The following is a 25,604-nucleotide window of genomic DNA, read 5'->3' as shown; positions in this document are numbered from 1 at the left end:
TATATCAAGCCCTGTCTATCCAGCTTTGCATATCAAGCCCTGTATATCAAGCTCTGTATATCCAGCTCTGTATATCCAGCCCTGTATATCAAGCTCTATATATCCAGCTCTATATATCCAGCTCTGTATATCCAGCCCTGTATATCCAGCCCTGTATATCAAGCCCGGTCTATCCAGCTTTGCATATCAAGCCCTGTATATCAAGCTCTGTATATCCAGCTCTGTATATCCAGCTCTGTATATCAAGCTCTATATATCAAGCTCTATATATCAAGCTCTATATATCCAGCTCTGTATATCCAGCCCTGTATATCAAGCCCTGTCTATCCAGCTTTGCATATCAAGCCCTGTATATCAATCCCTGCATATCCAGCCCTGTATATCCAGCCCTGTATATCCAGCCCTGTATATCAAGCCCTGTATATCCAGCCCTGTATATCAAGCCCTGTCTATCCAGCTTTGCATATCAAGCCCTGTATATCAAGCTCTGTATATCCAGCTCTGTATATCCAGCCCTGTATATCAAGCTCTATATATCCAGCTCTATATATCCAGCTCTATATATCCAGCTCTGTATATCCAGCCCTGTATATCAAGCCCTGTACCTCAAGCCCTGTATATCCAGCCCTGTATATCCAGCCCTGTATATCAAGCCCTGTATATCCAGCCCTGTATATCCAGCCCTGTATATCCAGCTCTGTATATCCAGCCCTGTATATCAAGCCCTGTATATCCAGCCCTGTATATCAAGCCCTGTATATCAAGCCCTGTATATCCAGCCCTGTATATCCAGCTCTGTATATCCAGCCCTGTATATCAAGCCCTGTATATCCAGCCCTGTATATCAAGCCCTGTATATCCAGCCCTGTATATCCAGCCCTGTATATCCAGCTCTGTATATCCAGCCCTGTATATCAAGCCCTGTATATCAAGCCCTGTATATCAAGCCCTGCCGACCGTACACATCCTCATATCATACACATCACCTCATCTCTCAGGATGGTAGTCGGTGTGATTGATTTGAGGACCAGAAAGTGAACGTTGAAGGTGCCTGCTCAGCTCTGACTCCTTTCATCTTTTAGTAGGTGTATCTCCTTTACGTTTATCAGAACAATGCCATTTCCAGGCTTTCCTAGTCGATCGCCAAACAGTTCAGTAAAAAGGCCGATGATAAAGCCTTGCGTTCCTATTGTTTTCATTTGTTTCTCTCTGTTTGCACTAGGGGAGTTTGATTCAGCTGCCCTGCGTGCCGGGTAGTCGATCTGATCCCATTCTGAACCAATTCATGTGTCTGAAGGTACAAACTCTGCCTACCCGGCGGGCGGGCCCGGAGAGCAAATCAAGTACACCTATAGGCCTACCCCTGGCCAATCAGATAGCTCAGATGACCTGCAGCCTCTACCAGCCAACAGCTAAGCTGATAGTCGACCACAGTGTGAGACTTCAAAACTTTTAAAACCATGACTAGAGAGAGACTGTCAACGAATACAGCAAATAGCTGCTGTTTATATGAGTAAGTTCATGTTTAAAGTTATTCAGCCCTGTCAACACTTTATTCAACACTTTCATAAAGCCATAAAATGGCCGCTCCCTTATCCACTCACATTACAAAGTGTATCGATAGACGTGCGTTGTTACTAACGGCTTGTGTCCATTTTTTAATATGGAGGAATATGTCACGTTCTCTGGTCATACGAGTAACAACATGAATTGGTGCACGAGGCCAGAAAACAATGAAGTATGACTGGAGTTTCTCCATCAGCTGGAAGACGGATGGTCAGTCAGTGGAGGGAGGAAGAACAGGGAGACGGTGCTCTCTCTTTCTCCATCTCTCCTTCCCTCTCTCTCTCTCTCCTTCCCTCTCTCCCTCCGCTGCTGAGACTGACCATCAGATGCAGCCTCTCTGCTGCTGCTGCTGCTCTCTCTCTCTCTCTCTGTCTCTCTCTCCCTCTCTCTCTCTCATTCTCCCTCTCTCCTTCCCTCTCTCCTTCCCTCTCTCTCTCTCTCTCCTTCCCTCTCTCTCTCCCTCTCTCCTTCCCTCTCTCCCTCTCTCCTTCCCTCTCTCTCTCTCTCTCTCTCTCCTTCCCTCTCTCCCTCCGCTGCTGAGACTGACCATCAGATGCAGCCTCTGCTGCTGCTGCTCTCTCTCTCTCTTTCTCCCTCTCTCCTTCCCTCTCTCTCTCTCTCTCCTTCCCTCTCTCTCTCCCTCTCTCCTTCCCTCTCTCCCTCTCTCCTTCCCTCTCCCTCTCTCTTTCTCCCTCTCTCCTGCCCTCTCTACCTCCGCTGCTGAGACTGACCATCAGATGCAGCCTCTCTACTGCTCTCTCTCTCTCTCTCTCTCTCTCTCCCTCCTTCCCCTCTCCTTCCCTCTCTCCCTCCATTGCTGAGACTGACCATCAGATGCAAGCACCATCAGTCCAGTAAAAATTAAAGCTAATTCAATTTATGCCTCACAATTAATACAACAAATGAACAATTACCAGTGTGATCATATGCCTCACGTTTTGAAATATACATTTAAAATGGTCTGAGAAGAACAACATTGACATGGCAATTTAAGAATAGTCAATATGCAATTTATTGGGCCTACAGCCTACTGCACAAACCGCATTGCTACAGAACTGTTTTTAATTGGTTAATGTTGCATAGACTTATCGGAGGGCCTGTTGTCCGGGCCTCTGGCAGTCTCTATGGGGGTGCCACAGGGTTCAATTCTCGGGCCGAGTTTTTTCTCTGTAAACATCAATGATGTCGCTCTTGCTGCTGGTGATTCTCTGATCCACCTCTATGCAGACGATACTATTCTGTATACTTCTGGCCCCTCTTTGGACACTGTGTTAACAACCCTCCAGACGAGCTTCAATGCCATACAACTCTCTTTCCGTGGCCTCCAACTGCTCTTAAATGCTAGTAAAACTAAATGCATGCTCTTCAACCGATCACTGCCCACACCTGCCCGCCCGTCCAGCATCACTACTCTGGACGGTTCTGACTTAGAATATGTGGACAACTACAAATACCTAGGTGTCTGGTTAGACTGTAAACCCTCCTTCCAGACTCACATTAAGCATCTCCAATCCAAAATTAAATCTAGAATCGGCTTCCTATTTCGCAACAAAGCATCCTACACTCATGCTGCCAAACATACCCTCGTAAAACTGACCATCCTACCGATCCTTGACTTTGGTGATGTCATTTACAAAATAGCCTCCAACACTCTACTCAGCAAATTGGATGCAGTCTATCACAGTGCCATCCGTTTTGTCACCAAAGCCCCATATACTACCCACCACTGCGACCTGTATGCTCTCGTTGGCTGACCCTCGCTTCATATTCGTCACCAAACCCACTGGCTCCAGGTCATCTATAGGTTATCTACAAGTCTCTGCTTGGTAAAGCCCCGCCTTATCTCAGTTCACTGGTCACCATAGCAGCACCCACCCATAGCACGCGCTCCGGCAGGTATATTTCACTGGTCACCCCCAAAGCCAATTCCTCCTTTGGCTGCCTTTCCTTCCAGTTCTCTGCTGCCAATGACTGGAACAAACTGCAAAAATCACTGAAGCTGGAGACTCATATCTCCCTCACTAGCTTTAAGCACCTGCTGTCAGAGCAGCTCATAGATCACTGCACCTGTACATAGCCCATCTGTAAATAGCCCATCCAACTACCTCATCCCCATACTGTTATTTATTTTATTTATCTTGCTCCATTGCACCCCAGTATCTCTACTCGCACACTCATCTACTGCACATCTATCACTCCAGTATTTAATTGCTATATTGTAATTATTTCGCCACCATGGCCTATTTATTGCCTTACCTCCCTTATCCTACCTCATTAGCACACACTGTATATAGACTTTTTGAATTGTATTATTGACTGTATGTTTGCTTATTCCATGTGTAACTCTGTGTTGTTGTTTGTGTACCACTGCTTTGCTTTATCTTGGCCAGGTCGCAGTTGTCACGACTTCCGCCGAAGTCGGTCCCTCTCCTTGTTCGGGCGGCGTTCGGCGGTCGACGTCACCGGCCTTCTAGCCATCGCCGATCAACTTTTCATTTTCCATTTGTTTTGTCTTTGTCTTACACACCTGGTTTCAATCCCCCAATTACTTGTTCATTATTTAACCCTCTGTTCCCCCATGTTTGTTTGTGAGTAATTGTTTGCATGTAAGACGGTCCGTTATGTGGGCTCGCTTTATTGTATTATATTTGTCTATTTTGAGTAAATGACGTTTATTTACTCATATCTGCTGTCCTGCGCCTGACTCCTCTACACAAGCTACACACAGCCCACATTACAGCAGTTGTAAATGAGAACTTGTTCTCAACTAGCCTACCTGGTTAAAGAAAGGTGAAATTAAATAAATAAATACAATTATGTTTTTTTAAGTCATGTTTATAAAAAAATCTCAGCGGTAGATCATCGGCTTGCGTTTTGACTCAAAGTGATCTGGGCTCAGAAAAATGTTGGTGACCACTGCTGCCTGTTGGCTCATAGAAGGAAGCTGCTGAAATGGGAGTCTAGATTTGGACGTGTTGTCATTGCATTGACAATAATCTGCCAAATACATGAGTCATCCTATTGTTGTTTTACAAAACAACGTTTACAATGCCAGGAACGTGGGTTTAATTCCTGCTGGGGCCACCCATAGGACAACGGTTTAATTCCTGCTGGGGCCACCCATAGAACAAGTGTTGAATTCCTGCTGGGGCCACCCATAGAACAAGGGTTGAATTCCTGCTGGGGCCACCCATAGGACAAGGGTTGAATTCCTGCTGGGGCCACCCATAGAACAAGGGTTGAATTCCTGCTGGGGCCACCCATAGGACAATGGTTTAATTCCTATATACAATAGCACTGTGTCCCTGCATGTGTGTCAGGGTTAGGGTGAGGTGTTGAGGTGTCAGGGTGTGTGTGTGTGTGTGTGTGTGTGTGTGTGTGTGTGTGTGTGTGTGTGTGTGTGTGTGTGTGTGTGTGTGTGTGTGTGTGTGTGTGTGTTAAAGTTCAGTAGCATGGTTCTCACCCTGGCGGCTGCCTTGGAGGGGCATTTGTTCTTGCTGCCTCTGGGACGACCCCTTGGTCGTTTAGGGACGGGCTCTCCAGTAGGTTCCTACGGGCAGACAGAAAGTCAGTCAGACAGACATAGAAACAGTCAGACAGACAGAGAGACCGTCAGACAGACAGTCAGACAGACATAGAAACAGTCAGACAGACAGAGAGACCGTCAGACAGACAGTCAGACAGACATAGAAACAGTCAGACAGACAGAGAGACCGTCAGACAGAGAGACCGTCAGACAGAGAGACAGTCCGACAGACAGACATGGAGACAGTCAGACAGACAGACAGACAGACATGGAGACAGTCAGACAGACAGTCAGACAGACAGACATGGAGACAGTGAGACTGACATAGAGACAGTCAGACAGACAGACAGACAGACAGAGAGACAGTCAGACAGACATAGAGACAGTTAGACAGAAAGTCAGACAGACAGACATGGAGACAGTCAGACTGACATAGAGACAGTCAGACAGACAGTCAGACAGACAGACAGACATGGAGACAGTCAGGCAGACAGACAGACAAGGAGACAGTCAGACAGACATAGAGACAGTCAGTCAGACAGTCAAACCATCAGAGAGACAGTCAGACAGACATAGGGACAGTCAGAGAGACATAGAGACAGTCAGACAGACAGACAGACAGACAGTCAGACAGACATAGAAACAGTCAGACAGACATAGAGACAGTCAGACAGGCAGAGAGATAGACAGTCAAACAGACATAGAGACAGTTAGACAGAAAGACAGACATAGAGACAGTGAGACAGTCAGACAGACAGTCAGACAGTCAGTGAGACAGACATAGAGACAGTCAGACATAGAGACAGTCAGACAGACAGCAAGACAGTCAGACAGAAAATGAGATAGTCAGTCAGACAGTCAGTGAGACAGACAGGGGGAGAAACAAGGTGAACATGAACATGGGGCTGAGCGTAGATTAGAGAACTGAAGACAGGAAACATAATCTGTGTCCCAAATTGCATCCTATTCCATATTTATTACACAAAGCTATGGCCCAATAACCACCTCTGCTCCCCCCTCCCTTCCCCACTCTCTCTCTCCTAAAGGAAAAGGTCCCTTCCAACAATGTGACCATTTACTGGTGGTCTCTAAGTCTGCCTACCATTTACTGGTGGTCTCTTGGTCTGTCTACCATTTACTGGTGGTCTCTTGGTCTGTCTACCATTTACTGGTGGTCTCTTGGTCTGTCTACCATTTACTGGTGGTCTCTTGGTCTGTCTACTGGTGGTCTCTAAGTCTGTCTACTGGTGGTCTCTTAGTCTGTCTACCATTTACTGGTGGTCTCTTGGTCTGTCTACCATTTACTGGTGGTCTCTAAGTCTGTCTACTGGTGGTCTCTTAGTCAACTACCATTTACTGGTGGTCTCTTAGTCTGTCTACCATTTACTGGTGGTCTCTTAGTCTGTCTACTGGTGGTCTCTTGGTCTGTCTACTGGTGGTCTCTTAGTCTGTCTACTGGTGGTCTCTTGGTCTGTCTACTGGTGGTCTCTAGTCTGTCTACCATTTACTGGTGGTCTCTAAGTCTGTCTACTGGTGGTCTCTTAGTCTGTCTACTGGTGGTCTCTTAGTCTGTCTACTGGTGGTCTCTTGGTCTGTTTACTGCTGGTCTCTTAGTCTGTCTACCATTTACTGGTGGTCTCTTAGTCTGTCTACCATTTACTGGTGGTCTCTTAGTCTGTCAACCATTTACTGGTGGTCTCTTAGTCTGTCTACTGGTGGTCTCTTAGTCTGTCTACCATTTACTGGTGGTCTCTTAGTCTGTCTACTGGTGGTCTCTAGTCTGTCTACCATTTACTGGTGGTCTCTTAGTCTGTCTACTGGTGGTCTCTTAGTCTGTCTACTGGTGGTCTCTTAGTCTGTCTACTGGTGGTCTCTTAGTCTGTCTACTGGTGGTCTCTTAGTCTGTCTACTGGTGGTCTCTTAGTCTGTTTACTGGTGGTCTCTAGTCTGTCTACCATTTACTGGTGGTCTCTTAGTCTGTCTACCATTTACTGGTGGTCTCTAGTCTGTCTACCATTTACTGGTGGTCTCTTAGTCTGTCTACTGGTGGTCTCTAGTCTGTCTACCATTTACTGGTGGTCTCTTAGTCTGTCTACTGGTGGTCTCTAGTCTGTCTACCATTTACTGGTGGTCTCTTAGTCTGTCTACTGGTGGTCTCTAGTCTGTCTACCATTTACTGGTGGTCTCTAGTCTGTCTACCATTTACTGGTGGTCTCTTAGTCTGTCTACTGGTGGTCTCTAGTCTGTCTACCATTTACTGGTGGTCTCTTAGTCTGTCTACCATTTACTGGTGGTCTCTTAGTCTGTCTACTGGTGGTCTCTAGTCTGTCTACCATTTACTGGTGGTCTCTAGTCTGTCTACCATTTACTGGTGGTATCTTAGTCTGTCTACCATTTACTGGTGGTCTCTTAGTCTATCTACTGGTGGTCTCTAGTCTGTCTACCATTTACTAGTGGTCTCTTAGTCTGTCTACTGGTGGTCTCTTGGTCTGTCTACTGGTGGTCTCTTGGTCTGTCTACTGGTGGTCTCTTGGTCTGTCTACTGGTGGTCTCTAGTCTGTCTACCATTTACTGGTGGTCTCTTAGTCTGTCTACCATTTACTGGTGGTCTCTTAGTCTGTCTACCATTTACTGGTGGTCTCTTAGTCTGTCTACTGGTGGTCTCTAGTCTGTCTACCATTTACTGGTGGTCTCTTAGTCTGTCTACCATTTACTGGTGGTCTCTTGGTCTGTCTACTGGTGGTCTCTTAGTCTGTCTACCATTTACTGGTGGTCTCTTAGTCTATCTACTGGTGGTCTCTTAGTCGGTCTACCATTTACTGGTGGTCTCTTAGTCTGTCTACTGGTGGTCTCTTAGTCTGTCTACTGGTGGTCTCTTAGTCTGTCTACCATTTACTGGTGGTCTCTTAGTCTGTCTACCATTTACTGGTGGTCTCTTAGTCTGTCTACCATTTACTGGTGGTCTCTTAGTCTGTCTACTGGTGGTCTCTTAGTCTGTCTACCATTTACTGGTGGTCTCTTGGTCTGTCTACTGGTGGTCTCTTGGTCTGTCTACTGGTGGTCTCTTGGTCTGTCTACTGGTGGTGTCTACCATGTGCGTGAGAGTGAGACAGAGTTGTTTCTGCATTAAAAAAACTCAATCTGAATCTTAGATCTGACCTGATACCTGTAGAGAACCATTCACACTGACCAGACACCTGTAGAGAACCATTCACACTGACCTGATACCTGTAGAGAACCATTCACACTGACCTGATACCTGTAGAGAACCATTCACACTGACCTGATACCTGTCGAGAACCATTCACACTGACCTGATACCTGTAGAGAACCATTCACACAGACCTGATACCTGTAGAGAACCATTCACACAGACCTGATACCTGTAGAGAACCATTCACACAGACCTGATACCTGTAGAGAACCATTCACACACACCTGATACCTGTAGAGAACCATTCACACTGACCTGATACCTGTAGAGAACCATTCACACTGACCTGATACCTGTAGAGAACCATTCACACTGACATGATACCTGTAGAGAACCATTCACACTGACCTGATACCTGTAGAGAACCATTCACACTAACCTGATACCTGTAGAGAACCATTCACACAGACCTGATACCTGTAGAGAACCATTCACACTGACCTGATACCTGTAGAGAACCACCTGATACCTGTAGAGAACCATTCACACTGACCTGATACCTATAGAGAACCATTCACACAGACCTGATACCTGTAGAGAACCATTCATACTGACCTGATACCTGTAGAGAACCATTCACACTGACCTGATACCTGTAGAGAACCATTCACACAGACCTGATACCTGTAGAGAACCATTCACCTTGACCTGATACCTGTAGAGAACCATTCACATAGACCTGATACCTGTAGAGAACCATTCACACTGACCTGGTACCTGTAGATAACCATTCACACAGACCTGATACCTGTAGAGAACCACCTGATACCTGTAGAGAACCATTCACACTGACCTGATACCTGTAGAGAACCATTCACATAGACCTGATACCTGTAGAGAACCATTCACACTGACCTGATACCTGTAGAGAACCATTCACATAGACCTGATACCTGTAGAGAACCATTCACACTGACCTGATACCTGTAGAGAACCATTCACACTGACCTGATACCTGTAGAGAACCATTCACACTGACCTGATACCTGTAGAGAACCATTCACACTGACCTGATACCTGTAGAGAACCACCTGATACCTGTAGAGAGCCATTCACACTGACCTGATACCTGTAGAGAACAATTCCCACTGACCTGATACCTGTAGAGAACCACCTGATACCTGTAGAGAACCATTCACACTGACCTGATACCTGTAGAGAACCACCTGATACCTGTAGAGAACCATTCACACACACCTGATACCTGTAGAGAACCATTCACACTGACCTGATACCTGTAGGGAACCATTCACACTGACCTGATACCTGTAGAGAACCATTCAAACTGACCTGATACCTGTAGAGAACCATTCACACTGACCTGATACCTGTAGAGAACCATTCACACAGACCTGATACCTGCAGAGAACCATTCACACTGACCTGATACCTGTAGAGAACCATTCACACTGACCTGATACCTGTAGAGAACCATTCACACTGACCTGATACCTGTAGAGAACCATTCACACAGACCTGATACCTGTAGAGAACCATTCACACAGACCTGATACCTGTAGAGAACCATTCACACAGACCTGATACCTGTAGAGAACCATTCACACTGACCTGATACCTGTAGAGAACCATTCACACTGACCTGATACCTACAGAGAACCATTCACACTGACCTGATACCTGTAGAGAACCATTCACACTGACCTGATACCTGTAGAGAACCATTCACACTGACCTGATACCTGTAGAGAACCATTCACACAGACCTGATACCTGTAGAGAACCATTCACACAGACCTGATACCTACAGAGAACCATTCACACTGACCTGATACCTGTAGAGAACCACCTGATACCTGTAGAGAACCATTCACACTGACCTGATACCTGTAGAGAACCATTCACACTGACCTGATACCTGTAGAGAACCATTCACACAGACCTGATACCTGTAGAGAACCATTCACACTGACCTGATACCTGTAGAGAACCATTCACACTTACCTGATACCTGTAGAGAACCATTCACACTTACCTGATACCTGTAGAGAACCATTCACACAGACCTGATACCTGTAGAGAACCATTCACACAGACCTGATACCTGTAGAGAACCATTCACACTGACCTGATACCTGTAGAGAACAATTCACACTGACCTGATACCTGTAGAGAACCACCTGATACCTGTAGATAACCATTCACACACACCTGATACCTGTAGAGAACCATTCACACTGACCTGATACCTGTAGAGAACCATTCACACTGACCTGATACCTGTAGAGAACCATTCACACTGACCTGATACCTGTAGAGAACCATTCACACAGACCTGATACCTACAGAGAACCATTCACACAGACCTGATACCTGTAGAGAACCATTCACACAGACCTGATACCTACAGAGAACCATTCACACTGACCTGATACCTGTAGAGAAGAATTCACACTGACCTGATACCTGTAGAGAACCATTCACACTGACCTGATACCTGTAGAGAACCATTCACACTGACCTGATACCTGTAGAGAACCATTCACACAGACCTGATACCTGTAGAGAACCATTCACACTGACCTGATACCTGTAGAGAACCATTCACACAGACCTGATACCTGTAGAGAACCATTCACACTGACCTGATACCTGTAGAGAACCATTCACACTGACCTGATACCTGTAGAGAACCATTCACACTGACCTGATACCTGTAGAGAACCATTCACACTGACCTGATACCTGTAGAGAACCATTCACACTGACCTGATACCTGTAGAGAACAATTCACACTGACCTGATACCTGTAGAGAACCATTCACACTTACCTGATACCTGTAGAGAACCATTCACACAGACCTGATACCTGTAGAGAACCACCTGATACCTGTAGAGAACCATTCACACAGACCTGATACCTGTAGAGAACCATTCACACAGACCTGATACCTGTCGAGAACCATTCACACTGACCTGATACCTGTAGAGAACCATTCACACAGACCTGATACCTGTAGAGAACCATTCACACAGACCTGATACCTGTAGAGAACCATTCACACTGACCTGATACCTGTAGAGAACCATTCACACAGACCTGATACCTGTAGAGAACCATTCACACTGACCTGATACCTGTAGAGAACATTCACACTGACCTGATACCTGTAGAAAACCATTCACACTGACCTGATACCTGTAGAGAACCATTCATACTGACCTGATACCTGTAGAGAACCATTCACACTGACCTGATACCTGTAGAGAACCATTCACACTGACCTGATACCTGTAGAGAACCATTCACACTGACCTGATACCTGTAGAGAACCATTCACACTGACCTGATACCTGTAGAGAACCATTCACACAGACCTGATACCTGTAGAGAACCATTCACACTGACCTGATACCTGTAGAGAACCATTCACACTGACCTGATACCTGTAGGGAACCATTCACACTGACCTGATACCTGTAGAGAACAATTCACACTGACCTGATACCTGTAGAGAACCACTTGATACCTGTAGAGAACCATTCACACACACCTGATACCTGTAGAGAACCATTCACACGGAACTGATACCTGTAGAGAACCATTCACACAGACCTGATACCTGTAGAGAACCATTCACACTGACCTGATACCTGTAGAGAACCATTCACACTGACCTGATACCTGTAGAGAACCATTCACACTGACCTGATACCTGTAGAGAACCATTCACACTGACCTGATACCTGTAGAGAACCATTCACACTGACCTGATACCTGTAGAGAACCATTCACACAGACCTGATACCTGTAGAGAACCATTCACACTTACCTGATACCTGTAGAGAACCATTCACACAGACCTGATACCTGTAGAGAACCATTCACACTTACCTGATACCTGTAGAGAACCATTTACACTGACCTGATACCTGTAGAGAACCATTCACACTGACCTGATACCTGTAGAGAACCATTCACACTGACCTGATACCTGTAGAGAACCATTCACACTGACTTGATACCTGTAGAGAACCATTCACACAGACCTGATACCTACAGAGAACCATTCACACTGACCTGATACCTGTAGAGAACCATTCACACAGACCTGATACCAGTAGAGAACCATTCACACAGACCTGATACCTGTAGAGAACCATTCACACTGACCTGATACCTGTAGAGAACCATTCACACTGACCTGATACCTGTAGAGAACCATTCACACAGACCTGATACCTGTAGAGAACCATTCACACAGACCTGATACCTACAGAGAACCATTCACACAGACCTGATACCTGTAGAGAACCATTCACACAGACCTGATACCTACAGAGAACCATTCACACTGACCTGATACCTGTAGAGAACCATTCACACTGACCTGATACCTGTAGAGAACCATTCACACTGACCTGATACCTGTAGAGAACCATTCACACTGACCTGATACCTGTAGAGAACCATTCACACAGACCTGATACCTGTAGAGAACCATTCACACTGACCTGATACCTGTAGAGAACCATTCACACAGACCTGATACCTGTAGAGAACCATTCACACTGACCTGATACCTGTAGAGAACCATTCACACTGACCTGATACCTGTAGAGAACCATTCACACTGACCTGATACCTGTAGAGAACCATTCATACTGACCTGATACCTGTAGAGAACCATTCACACTGACCTGATACCTGTAGAGAACCATTCACACTGACCTGATACCTGTAGAGAACCATTCACACTTACCTGATACCTGTAGAGAACCATTCACACAGACCTGATACCTGTAGAGAACCACCTGATACCTGTAGAGAACCATTCACACAGACCTGATACCTGTAGAGAACCATTCACACAGACCTGATACCTGTCGAGAACCATTCACACTGACCTGATACCTGTAGAGAACCATTCACACAGACCTGATACCTGTAGAGAACCATTCACACTGACCTGATACCTGTAGATAACCATTCACACTGACCTGATACCTGTAGAGAACCACCTGATACCTGTAGAGAACCATTCACACACACCTGATACCTGTAGAGAACCATTCACACGGAACTGATACCTGTAGAGAACCATTCACACAGACCTGATACCTGTAGAGAACCATTCACACTGACCTGATACCTGTAGAGAACCATTCACACTGACCTGATACCTGTAGAGAACCATTCACACTGACCTGATACCTGTAGAGAACCATTCACACTGACCTGATACCTGTAGAGAACCATTCACACTGACCTGATACCTGTAGAGAACCATTCACACAGACCTGATACCTGTAGAGAACCATTCACACTTACCTGATACCTGTAGAGAACCATTCACACAGACCTGATACCTGTAGAGAACCATTCACACTTACCTGATACCTGTAGAGAACCATTTACACTGACCTGATACCTGTAGAGAACCATTCACACTGACCTGATACCTGTAGAGAACCATTCACACTGACCTGATACCTGTAGAGAACCATTCACACTGACCTGATACCTGTAGAGAACCATTCACACAGACCTGATACCTACAGAGAACCATTCACACTGACCTGATACCTGTAGAGAACCATTCACACAGACCTGATACCAGTAGAGAACCATTCACACAGACCTGATACCTGTAGAGAACCATTCACACTGACCTGATACCTGTAGAGAACCATTCACACTGACCTGATACCTGTAGAGAACCATTCACACAGACCTGATACCTGTAGAGAACCATTCACACTGACCTGATACCTGTAGAGAACCATTCACACAGACCTGATACCTGTAGAGAACCATTCACACAGACCTGATACCTGTAGAGAACCATTCACACTGACCTGATACCTGTAGAGAACCATTCACACTGACCTGATACCTGTAGAGAACCACCTGATACCTGTAGAGAACCATTCACACTGACCTGATACCTCTAGAGAACCATTCACACTGACCTGATACCTGTAGAGAACCATTCACACTGACCTGATACCTGTAGAGAACCATTCACACAGACCTGATACCTGTAGAGAACCATTCACACTGACCTGATACCTGTAGATAACCATTCACACTGACCTGATACCTGTAGATAACCATTCACACTGACCTGATACCTGTAGAGAACCATTCACACAGACCTGATACCTGTAGAGAACCATTCACACTTACCTGATACCTGTAGAGAACCATTCACACAGACCTGATACCTGTAGAGAACCATTCACACTTACCTGATACCTGTAGAGAACCATTTACACTGACCTGATACCTGTAGAGAACCATTCACACTGACCTGATACCTGTAGAGAACCATTCACACTGACCTGATACCTGTAGAGAACCATTCACACTGACCTGATACCTGTAGAGAACCATTCACACAGACCTGATACCTACAGAGAACCATTCACACTGACCTGATACCTGTAGAGAACCATTCACACAGACCTGATACCAGTAGAGAACCATTCACACAGACCTGATACCTGTAGAGAACCATTCACACTGACCTGATACCTGTAGAGAACCATTCACACTGACCTGATACCTGTAGAGAACCACCTGATACCTGTAGAGAACCACCTGATACCTGTAGAGAACCACCTGATACCTGTAGAGAACCACCTGATACCTGTAGAGAACCATTCACACTGACCTGATACCTGTAGAGAACCATTCACACTGACCTGATACCTGTAGAGAACCATTCACACTGACCTGATACCTGTAGAGAACCATTCACACTGACCTGATACCTGTAGAGAACCATTCACACAGACCTGATACCTACAGAGAACCATTCACACTGACCTGATACCTGTAGAGAACCATTCACACAGACCTGATACCAGTAGAGAACCATTCACACAGACCTGATACCTGTAGAGAACCATTCACACTGACCTGATACCTGTAGAGAACCATTCACACTGACCTGATACCTGTAGAGAACCATTCACACAGACCTGATACCTGTAGAGAACCATTCACACTGACCTGATACCTGTAGATAACCATTCACACTGACCTGATACCTGTAGATAACCATTCACACTGACCTGATACCTGTAGAGAACCATTCACACAGACCTGATACCTGTAGAGAACCATTCACACTTACCTGATACCTGTAGAGAACCATTCACACAGACCTGATACCTGTAGAGAACCATTCACACTTACCTGATACCTGTAGAGAACCATTTACACTGACCTGATACCTGTAGAGAACCATTCACACTGACCTGATACCTGTAGAGAACCATTCACACTGACCTGATACCTGTAGAGAACCATTCACACTGACCTGATACCTGTAGAGAACCATTCACACAGACCTGATACCTACAGAGAACCATTCACACTGACCTGATACCTGTAGAGAACCATTCACACAGACCTGATACCAGTAGAGAACCATTCACACAGACCTGATACCTGTAGAGAACCATTCACACTGACCTGATACCTGTAGAGAACCATTCACACTGACCTGATACCTGTAGAGAACCATTCACACAGACCTGATACCTGTAGAGAACCATTCACACTGACCTGATACCTGTAGAGAACCATTCACACAGACCTGATACCTGTAGAGAACCATTCACACAGACCTGATACCTGTAGAGAACCATTCACACTGACCTGATACCTGTAGAGAACCATTCACACTGACCTGATACCTGTAGAGAACCACCTGATACCTGTAGAGAACCATTCACACTGACCTGATACCTCTAGAGAACCATTCACACTGACCTGATACCTGTAGAGAACCATTCACACTGACCTGATACCTGTAGAGAACCACCTGATACCTGTAGAGAACCATTCACACTGACCTGATACCTGTAGAGAACCATTCACACTGACCTGATACCTGTAGAGAACCACCTGATACCTGTAGAGAACCACCTGATACCTGTAGAGAACCACCTGATACCTGTAGAGAACCACCTGATACCTGTAGAGAACCATTCACACTGACCTGATACCTGTAGAGAACCATTCACACTGACCTGATACCTGTAGAGAACCATTCACACTGACCTGATACCTGTAGAGAACCATTCACACTGACCTGATACCTGTAGAGAACCATTCACACAGACCTGATACCTACAGAGAACCATTCACACTGACCTGATACCTGTAGAGAACCATTCACACAGACCTGATACCAGTAGAGAACCATTCACACAGACCTGATACCTGTAGAGAACCATTCACACTGACCTGATACCTGTAGAGAACCATTCACACTGACCTGATACCTGTAGAGAACCATTCACACAGACCTGATACCTGTAGAGAACCATTCACACTGACCTGATACCTGTAGAGAACCATTCACACAGACCTGATACCTGTAGAGAACCATTCACACAGACCTGATACCTGTAGAGAACCATTCACACTGACCTGATACCTGTAGAGAACCATTCACACTGACCTGATACCTGTAGAGAACCACCTGATACCTGTAGAGAACCATTCACACTGACCTGATACCTCTAGAGAACCATTCACACTGACCTGATACCTGTAGAGAACCATTCACACTGACCTGATACCTGTAGAGAACCACCTGATACCTGTAGAGAACCATTCACACTGACCTGATACCTGTAGAGAACCATTCACACTGACCTGATACCTGTAGAGAACCACCTGATACCTGTAGAGAACCACCTGATACCTGTAGAGAACCACCTGATACCTGTAGAGAACCACCTGATACCTGTAGAGAACCATTCACACTGACCTGATACCTGTAGAGAACCATTCACACTGACCTGATACCTGTAGAGAACCACCTGATACCTGTAGAGAACCATTCACACTGACCTGATACCTGTAGAGAACCATTCACACTGACCTGATACCTGTAGAGAACCATTCACACTGACCTGATACCTGTAGAGAACCATTCACACAGACCTGATACCTGTTTTCTGGTTACAGGTTCTGTGAAAATGCAGGAATCATGACTAGGTATTTTTGTGGTTATTAATTGACTGTTTTTTTTAACCCCCATACCCCTTTCAGATAACAGCTGCTGTACAGAAGCTGGCATGGTAAATTACTGGGATATTTCTCTGGGTATGAAAGGGGTATGTACCGCCAAACTGTTATGCTTTGGTCACCAGTTGCTGTTTTTGCATTGAAAAAAAAAAAACGTCATGTGTTTTATGAATGTTGATGTGAGTCACATTACGACTTCCTTTAGGCACTGAATCATATCCTTTATTAACAGTAAACACATCTACATGAAGACTTTAAATACATATCTGGTGTTAGAGGATGTGTGAGTCAACTTGATGGAATATCTTCTAATGAACATCACCTAGCTATAAGATCACTAGGCATGGTCAATCAAAACATAGCCTGAATAGGTCCCTACACAGGGACAGGGTGTGTATAGCCTGAATAGGTCCCTACACAGGGACAGCGTGTGTATAACCTGAATAGGTCCCTACACAGGGACAGCGTGTGTATAACCTGAATAGGTCCCTACACAGGGACAGCGTGTGTATAACCTGAATAGGTCCCTACACAGGGACAGCGTGTGTATAGCCTGTCTGTCTCCAATCAATGCTTCACAAATAAACAACAACAAGTCATATCAAATACAAACCAAACTGTTGAGTCGTTCACGGCAAAGTTATATTGAAGGAAATCTGTTACAAAGTAAATGACTGTGGAGCAGCTATGCATAGGCTCAACCTATAGCCGAGATTTACTGGCGAAGCGAAGGGGATAAAACATCCTTACGGTCTAAATCATTTCTAAAATAGAAACAGCCGTTACAATTTCACACAATTATATTATTCCCTGTATATTTAAAATACATGGAATTGTATAGTTCTGCGATCCTATATGTTGTTGAATCGTGAAGGTAAACGCCGACGGTTCGATGGACTTATCTACAACGACTGAGTCCTCTCTACTTACAATCATTACCAACCTTAACCTCCTAAGAACCGCATTTCAAAACAAACCGAAACCGTTTTGTAAAACAGTAACAACAACATGCCATGTTTTACTGTCTCTGCACATCGGTTTGATTGTTCCAAGTTTTGCGTTAACAACATCGGTACAGCGCTGCAAGCTGCATCCGGACAGAGTTGCCTATCCCCAAAGCGCAATGGGAACACACACACACTAGCATAGTAGCAACTGCATATATGTCTGACATGTATGTTAAACTACATCGGATAAGTAAATACATTAAGACCGACCTTAACAGGCTTCCTCGGTCTTCCCGGTCTGCGCTTGGCCGGAGCCTCTGCAGCCGCCGCTGGCTCCTGCTCCTGGGTCCCGGTCCCTGAACTCTCCCCGGCTTCTTCACCGCGTGCACTCATTGTGACTTTGTACCAAAATAGTAATCTCTCCTGCAGCAGTTTCTAGTCTACTGTACTACTATACACGGTCAGCCTGGAGCCTATCCTGCCCTGCCTGCCTGCACACCAACCGACCACACCGCCAGCCACCGGACGTCCTGGTGCACGAGTTTCAGAGGGGGAATCCTCTTGTTGTAAACTAATGCACGAATCAACCGGTGTGTAGGCTATCAAAATGAATCGGAATAAGTTGGTGCTACTGAAAAGAAAAAACAAAATAAATAAAAAACGCCCGAGGGAGATGTTGCTTGAGTGTATTATGAACAGCACGTGCTGCCCACTTCGGTATTTGGCTCAGTTTAAAAAAAACTCCCCGTCTCCCCTTTCTGTGGAAGTGGGTGGGGGGGTGGCTTTGGTGATAAAATAAGCCCGTGATCGATTGGAATTTCAGCTCCTGTCGTTACAAATGAGCGGGAGAACTATTGAATTGAAATGGTGACAGCTGCCGCACTGTCAAATCCACGTGTCACGATTTGACTGACAAATAACAATAACTAGACTTTTATACCCTAGGCTATATGGCCGGGGCAAGAGTTTTTTTTTTTTACATGGATTGGCAAGACTACAAAAAACAGAGGGCATTATAAATGCATCTCCACAGCCCACACGAAACCAGCCTACTCACTGAATGAGAATGAGGTAAAAAAAAAAAAAAAATCTAAGAGAAAGATGGGAAGAAAGCACCTTTCCTGTAGGGGGATAATGGAGGAGAGGAGGAGGGAGGCACCACAAAACAGAAAAAAAACTGGCCCTATGCCAGAGAAAACATGAGTAATTCTGCAATGCTAAGAGGGAGACCACAGTGAGACAAAGTCACGTGTCCAGCAGCACCATTCATGTAACTGGCATAGGTCCAATCAGAGAGGGGAGAGCAGTGGAGCTCCAGGCAGAGAGGGGAGAGCAGTGCAGCTCCAGGCAGAGAGGGGAGAGCAGTGCAGCTCCAGGCAGAGAGGGGAGAGCAGTGCAGCTCCAGGCAGAGAGGGGAGAGCAGTGCAGCTCCAGGCAGACAGGGGAGAGCAGTGCTGCTCCAGGCAGAGAGGGGAGAGCAGTGCAGCTCCAGGCAGACAGGGGAGAGCAGTGCTGCTCCAGGCAGAGAGGGGAGAGCAGTGCAGCTCCAGGCAGAGAGGGGAGAGCAGTGCAGCTCCAGGCAGAGAGGGGAGAGCAGTGCTGCTCCAGGGAGATAGGGGAGAGCAGTGCAGCTCCAGGCACAGAGGGGAGAGCAGTGCAGCTCCAGGCAGAGAGGGGAGAGCAGCTCTGTGGCCAGGCTATCTGTGGTCAGGCATCTGATTTATCCATTAGAGATTTATCTAGGCTGCTAACCAGCAGTGGGATGGATGGTGCTAACCAGCAGTGGGATGGATGGTGCTAACCAGCAGTGGGATGGATGGTGCTAACCAGCAGTGGGATGGATGGTGCTAACCAGCAGTGGGATGGATGGTGCTAACCAGCAGTGGGATGGATGGTGCTAACCAGTAGTGGGATGCAGGGTGCTAACCAGCAGTGGGATGGATGTAGGGTGCTAACCAGCAGTGGGATGGATGGTGCTAACCAGCAGTGGGATGGATGTAGGGTGCTAACCAGCAGTGGGATGTAGGGTGCTAACCAGCAGTGGGATGGATGCAGGGTGCTAACCAGCAGTGAGATGCAGGGTGCTAACCAGCAGTGGGATGCAGGGTGCTAACCAGCAGTGGGATGCAGGGTGCTAACCAGCAGTGGGATGCAGGGTGCTAACCAGCAGTGGGATGGATGTAGGGTGCTAACCAGCAGTGAGATGGATGCAGGGTGCTAACCAGCAGTGGGATGCAGGGTGCTAACCAGCAGTGGGATGCAGGGTGCTAACCAGCAGTGAGATGCAGGGTGCTAACCAGCAGTGAGATGGATGCAGGGTGCTAACCAGCAGTGGGATGGATGCAGGGTGCTAACCAGCAGTGAGATGCAGGGTGCTAACCAGCAGTGAGATGGATGCAGGGTGCTAACCAGCAGTGGGATGGATGCAGGGTGCTAACCAGCAGTGGGATGCAGGGTGCTAACCAGCAGTGAGATGGATGCAGGGTGCTAACCAGCAGTGGGATGGATGCAGGGTGCTAACCAGCAGTGGGATGGAGGGTGCTAACCAGCAGTGAGATGCAGGGTGCTAACCAGCAGTGGGATGGAGGGTGCTATCCAGCAGTGAGATGTAGGGTGCTAACTAGCAGTGGGATGCAGGGTGCTAACCAGCAGTGAGATGCAGGTTGCTAACCAGCAATGGGATGGATGCAGGGTGCTAACCAGCAGTGAGATGGATGCACGGTGCTAACCAGCAATGGGATGGATGCAGGGTGCTAACCAGCAGTGAGATGGATGCAGGGTGCTAACCAGCAGTGGGATGGATGCAGGGTGCTAACCAGCAGTGAGATGGAGGGTGCTAACCAGCAGTGGGACGGATGCAGGGTGCTAACCAGCAGTGAGATGCAGGGTGCTAACCAGCAGTGAGACGGATGCAGGGTGCTAACCAGCAGTGAGATGCAGGCTGCTAACCAGCAGTGGGACGGATGCAGGGTGCTAACCAGCAGTGGGATGCAGGCTGCTAACCAGCAGTGGGATGCAGGTTGCTAACCAGCAGTGAGATGGATGCAGGGTGCTAACCAGCAGTGAGATGCAGGTTGCTAACCAGCAGTGAGATGGATGCAGGGTGCTAACCAGCAGTGGGATGCAGGGTGCTAACCAGCAGTGAGATGTAGGGTGCTAACCAGCAGTGAGATGTAGGGTGCTAACCAGCAGTGGGATGTAGGGTGCTAACCAGCAGTGGGATGCAGGGTGCTAACCAGCAGTGGGATGGATGCAGGGTGCTAACCAGCAGTGGGATGGATGCAGGGTGCTAACCAGCAGTGAGATGCAGGGTGCTAACCAGCAGTGGGACGGATGCAGGTTGCTAACCAGCAGTGAGATGCAGGGTGCTAACCAGCAGTGGGATGCAGGGTGCTAACCAGCAGTGGGATGGATGCAGGGTGCTAACCAGCAGTGAGATGGATGCAGGTTGCTAACCAGCAGTGAGATGCAGGGTGCTAACCAGCAGTGAGATGTAGGGTGCTAACCAGCAGTGGGATGCAGGGTGCTAACCAGCAGTGGGTTGCAGTGTGCTAACCAGTAGTGGGATGGATGCAGGGTGCTAACCAGCAGTGGGATGCAGGGTGCTAACGAGCAGTGGGATGGATGCAGGTTGCTAACCAGCAGTGAGATGCAGGGTGCTAACCAGCAGTGAGATGTAGGGTGCTAACCAGCAGTGGGATGCAGGGTGCTAACCAGCAGTGAGATGGATGCAGGGTGCTAACCAGCAGTGGGATGGATGCAGGGTGCTAACCAGCAGTGAGATGTAGGGTGCTAACCAGCAGTGGGATGCAGGGTGCTAACCAGCAGTGGGACGGATGCAGGGTGCTAACCAGCAGTGAGATGCAGGGTGCTAACCAGCAGTGGGACGGATGCAGGGTGCTAACCAGCAGTGAGATGGATGCAGGGTGCTAACCAGCAGTGGGATGGATGCAGGGTGCTAACCAGCAGTGGGATGGATGCAGGTTGCTAACCAGCAGTGAGATGCAGGGTGCTAACCAGCAGTGAGATGGATGCAGGTTGCTAACCAGCAGTGAGATGCAGGGTGCTAACCAGCAGTGAGATGTAGGGTGCTAACCAGCAGTGGGATGCAGGGTGCTAACCAGCAGTGGGTTGCAGTGTGCTAACCAGTAGTGGGATGGATGCAGGGTGCTAACCAGCAGTGGGATGCAGGGTGCTAACCAGCAGTGGGATGGATGCAGGTTGCTAACCAGCAGTGAGATACAGGGTGCTAACCAGCAGTGAGATGTAGGGTGCTAACCAGCAGTGGGATGCAGGGTGCTAACCAGCAGTGAGATGGATGCAGGGTGCTAACCAGCAGTGGGATGGATGCAGGGTGCTAACCAGCAGTGAGATGTAGGGTGCTAACCAGCAGTGGGATGCAGGGTGCTAACCAGCAGTGGGACGGATGCAGGGTGCTAACCAGCAGTGAGATGCAGGGTGCTAACCAGCAGTGGGACGGATGCAGGGTGCTAACCAGCAGTGAGATGGATGCAGGGTGCTAACCAGCAGTGGGATGGATGCAGGGTGCTAACCAGCAGTGGGATGGATGCAGGTTGCTAACCAGCAGTGAGATGCAGGGTGCTAACCAGCAGTGGGATGCAGGGTGCTAACCAGCAGTGGGATGGATGCAGGGTGCTAACCAGCAGTGGGATGCAGGGTGCTAACCAGCAGTGGGATGTAGGGTGCTAACCAGCAGTGGGATGCAGGGTGCTAACCAGCAGTGGGATGGATGCAGGGTGCTAACCAGCAGTGGGACGGATGCAGGGTGCTAACCAGCAGTGAGATGCAGGGTGCTAACCAGCAGTGGGACGGATGCAGGGTGCTAACCAGCAGTGAGATGCAGGGTGCTAACCAGCAGTGGGACGGATGCAGGGTGCTAACCAGCAGTGAGATGCAGGGTGCTAACAAGCAGTGGGATGCAGGGTGCTAACCAGCAGTGGGATGCAGGGTGCTAACCAGCAGTGGGATGCAGGGTGCTAACCAGCAATGGGATGGATGCAGGGTGCTAACCAGCAGTGAGATGGATGCAAGGTGCTAACCAGCAGTGGGATGCAGGGTGCTAACCAGCAGTGGGATGCAGGGTGCTAACCAGCAGTGAGATGCAGGGTGCTAACCAGCAGTGAGATGGATGCAGGGTGCTAACCAGCAGTGGGATGGATGCAGGGTGCTAACCAGCAGTGAGATGCAGGGTGCTAACCAGCAGTGAGATGGATGCAGGGTGCTAACCAGCAGTGGGATGGATGCAGGGTGCTAACCAGCAGTGGGATGGAGGGTGCTAACCAGCAGTGAGATGCAGGGTGCTAACCAGCAGTGGGATGGATGCAGGGTGCTAACCAGCAGTGAGATGCAGGGTGCTAACCAGCAGTGGGATGGATGCAGGGTGCTAACCAGCAGTGGGATGGAGGGTGCTAACCAGCAGTGAGATGCAGGGTGCTAACCAGCAGTGGGATGGAGGGTGCTATCCAGCAGTGAGATGCAGGGTGCTAACCAGCAGTGGGATGCAGGGTGCTAACCAGCAGTGAGATGCAGGGTGCTAACCAGCAGTGGGATGGAGGGTGCTATCCAGCAGTGAGATGCAGGGTGCTAACCAGCAGTGGGATGGATGCAGGGTGTTAACCAGCATCGGGATGCAGGGTGCTAACCAGCAGTGAGATGCAGGGTGCTAACCAGCAGTGAGATGCAGGGTGCTAACCAGCAGTGGGATGGATGCAGGGTGCTAACCAGCAGTGGGATGGAGGGTGCTAACCAGCAGTGAGATGCAGGGTGCTAACCAGCAGTGGGATGGAGGGTGCTATCCAGCAGTGAGATGCAGGGTGCTAACCAGCAGTGGGATGCAGGGTGCTAACCAGCAGTGAGATGCAGGGTGCTAACCAGCAGTGGGATGGATGCAGGGTGTTAACCAGCATCGGGATGCAGGGTGCTAACCAGCAGTGAGATGCAGGGTGCTAACCAGCAGTGAGATGCATGTTGCTAACCAGCAGTGAGATGGATGCAGGGTGCTAACCAGTAGTGGGATGGATGCAGGGTGCTAACCAGCAGTGAGATGCAGGGTGCTAACCAGCAGTGGGATGGATGCAGGGTGCTAACCAGCAGTGAGATGCAGGGTGCTAACCAGCAGTGAGATGCAGGGTGCTAACCAGCAGTGAGATGCAGGGTGCTAACCAGCAGTGGGATGCAGGGTGCTAACCAGCAGTGGGATGCAGGGTGCTAACCAGCAGTGGGACGGATGCAGGGTGCTAACCAGCAGTGGGATGCAGGGTGCTAACCTGCAGTGGGACGGATGCAGGGTGCTAACCAGCAGTGGGATGCAGGGTGCTAACCAGCAGTGGGATGCAGGGTGCTAACCAGCAGTGGGATGCAGGGTGCTAACCAGCAGTGGGATGCAGGGTGCTAACCAGCAGTGGGATGCAGGGTGCTAACCAGCAGTGGGATGCAGGGTGCTAACCAGCAGTGGGATGGAGGGTGCTATCCAGCAGTGAGATGCAGGGTGCTAACCAGCAGTGGGATGCAGGGTGCTAACCAGCAGTGAGATGCAGGGTGCTAACCAGCAGTGGGATGGATGCAGGGTGTTAACCAGCATCGGGATGCAGGGTGCTAACCAGCAGTGAGATGCAGGGTGCTAACCAGCAGTGAGATGCATGTTGCTAACCAGCAGTGAGATGGATGCAGGGTGCTAACCAGTAGTGGGATGGATGCAGGGTGCTAACCAGCAGTGAGATGCAGGGTGCTAACCAGCAGTGGGATGGATGCAGGGTGCTAACCAGCAGTGAGATGCAGGGTGCTAACCAGCAGTGAGATGCAGGGTGCTAACCAGCAGTGAGATGCAGGGTGCTAACCAGCAGTGGGATGCAGGGTGCTAACCAGCAGTGGGATGCAGGGTGCTAACCAGCAGTGGGATGCAGGGTGCTAACCAGCAGTGGGACGGATGCAGGGTGCTAACCAGCAGTGGGATGCAGGGTGCTAACCTGCAGTGGGACGGATGCAGGGTGCTAACCAGCAGTGGGATGCAGGGTGCTAACCAGCAGTGGGATGCAGGGTGCTAACCAGCAGTGGGATGCAGGGTGCTAACCAGCAGTGGGATGCAGGGTGCTAACCAGCAGTGGGATGCAGGGTGCTAACCAGCAGTGGGATGCATGCTGCTATGCTGCTGGAATGAATGTGCCAAAACCTACAGATAACGGCAGCGAAGGCCAGGGAACATAACTAAATGCCAGGGAACATAATTTAAGGCCAGGGAACATAATTTAAGGCCAGGGAACATAACTAAAGGCCAGGGAACATAACTAAAGGCCAGGGAACATAATTTAAGGCCAGGGAACATAA

The 25,604-nt window shown here is 48.2% G+C and overlaps 1 protein-coding gene across 2 annotated transcripts in view; it reads right to left on the bottom strand.

Annotated features, from left to right (window-relative positions):
* The window catches only part of LOC115183155 (high mobility group protein HMGI-C), a 133,083-nt gene extending 114,068 nt beyond the window's left edge, over positions 1–19,015 (bottom strand). For both annotated transcript variants that reach the window (XM_029744480.1, XM_029744481.1), the window contains exons 1-2: positions 18,531–19,015; positions 5,030–5,116 (exon numbers count right to left, since the gene is read on the bottom strand). In XM_029744480.1, coding sequence (XP_029600340.1) covers positions 5,030–5,116; positions 18,531–18,653 — 210 coding nt within the window. In that variant the 5' untranslated portion in view covers positions 18,654–19,015. The remainder of the gene's footprint in view (positions 1–5,029; positions 5,117–18,530) is intronic.
* Positions 19,016–25,604: the final 6,589 nt, after the last annotated feature.

Source organism: Salmo trutta, unplaced genomic scaffold (assembly GCF_901001165.1).
Source record: "Salmo trutta unplaced genomic scaffold, fSalTru1.1, whole genome shotgun sequence".
Lineage (NCBI taxonomy): Eukaryota > Metazoa > Chordata > Actinopteri > Salmoniformes > Salmonidae > Salmo > Salmo trutta.
This window is presented reverse-complemented; position numbering and strand designations above follow the sequence as displayed.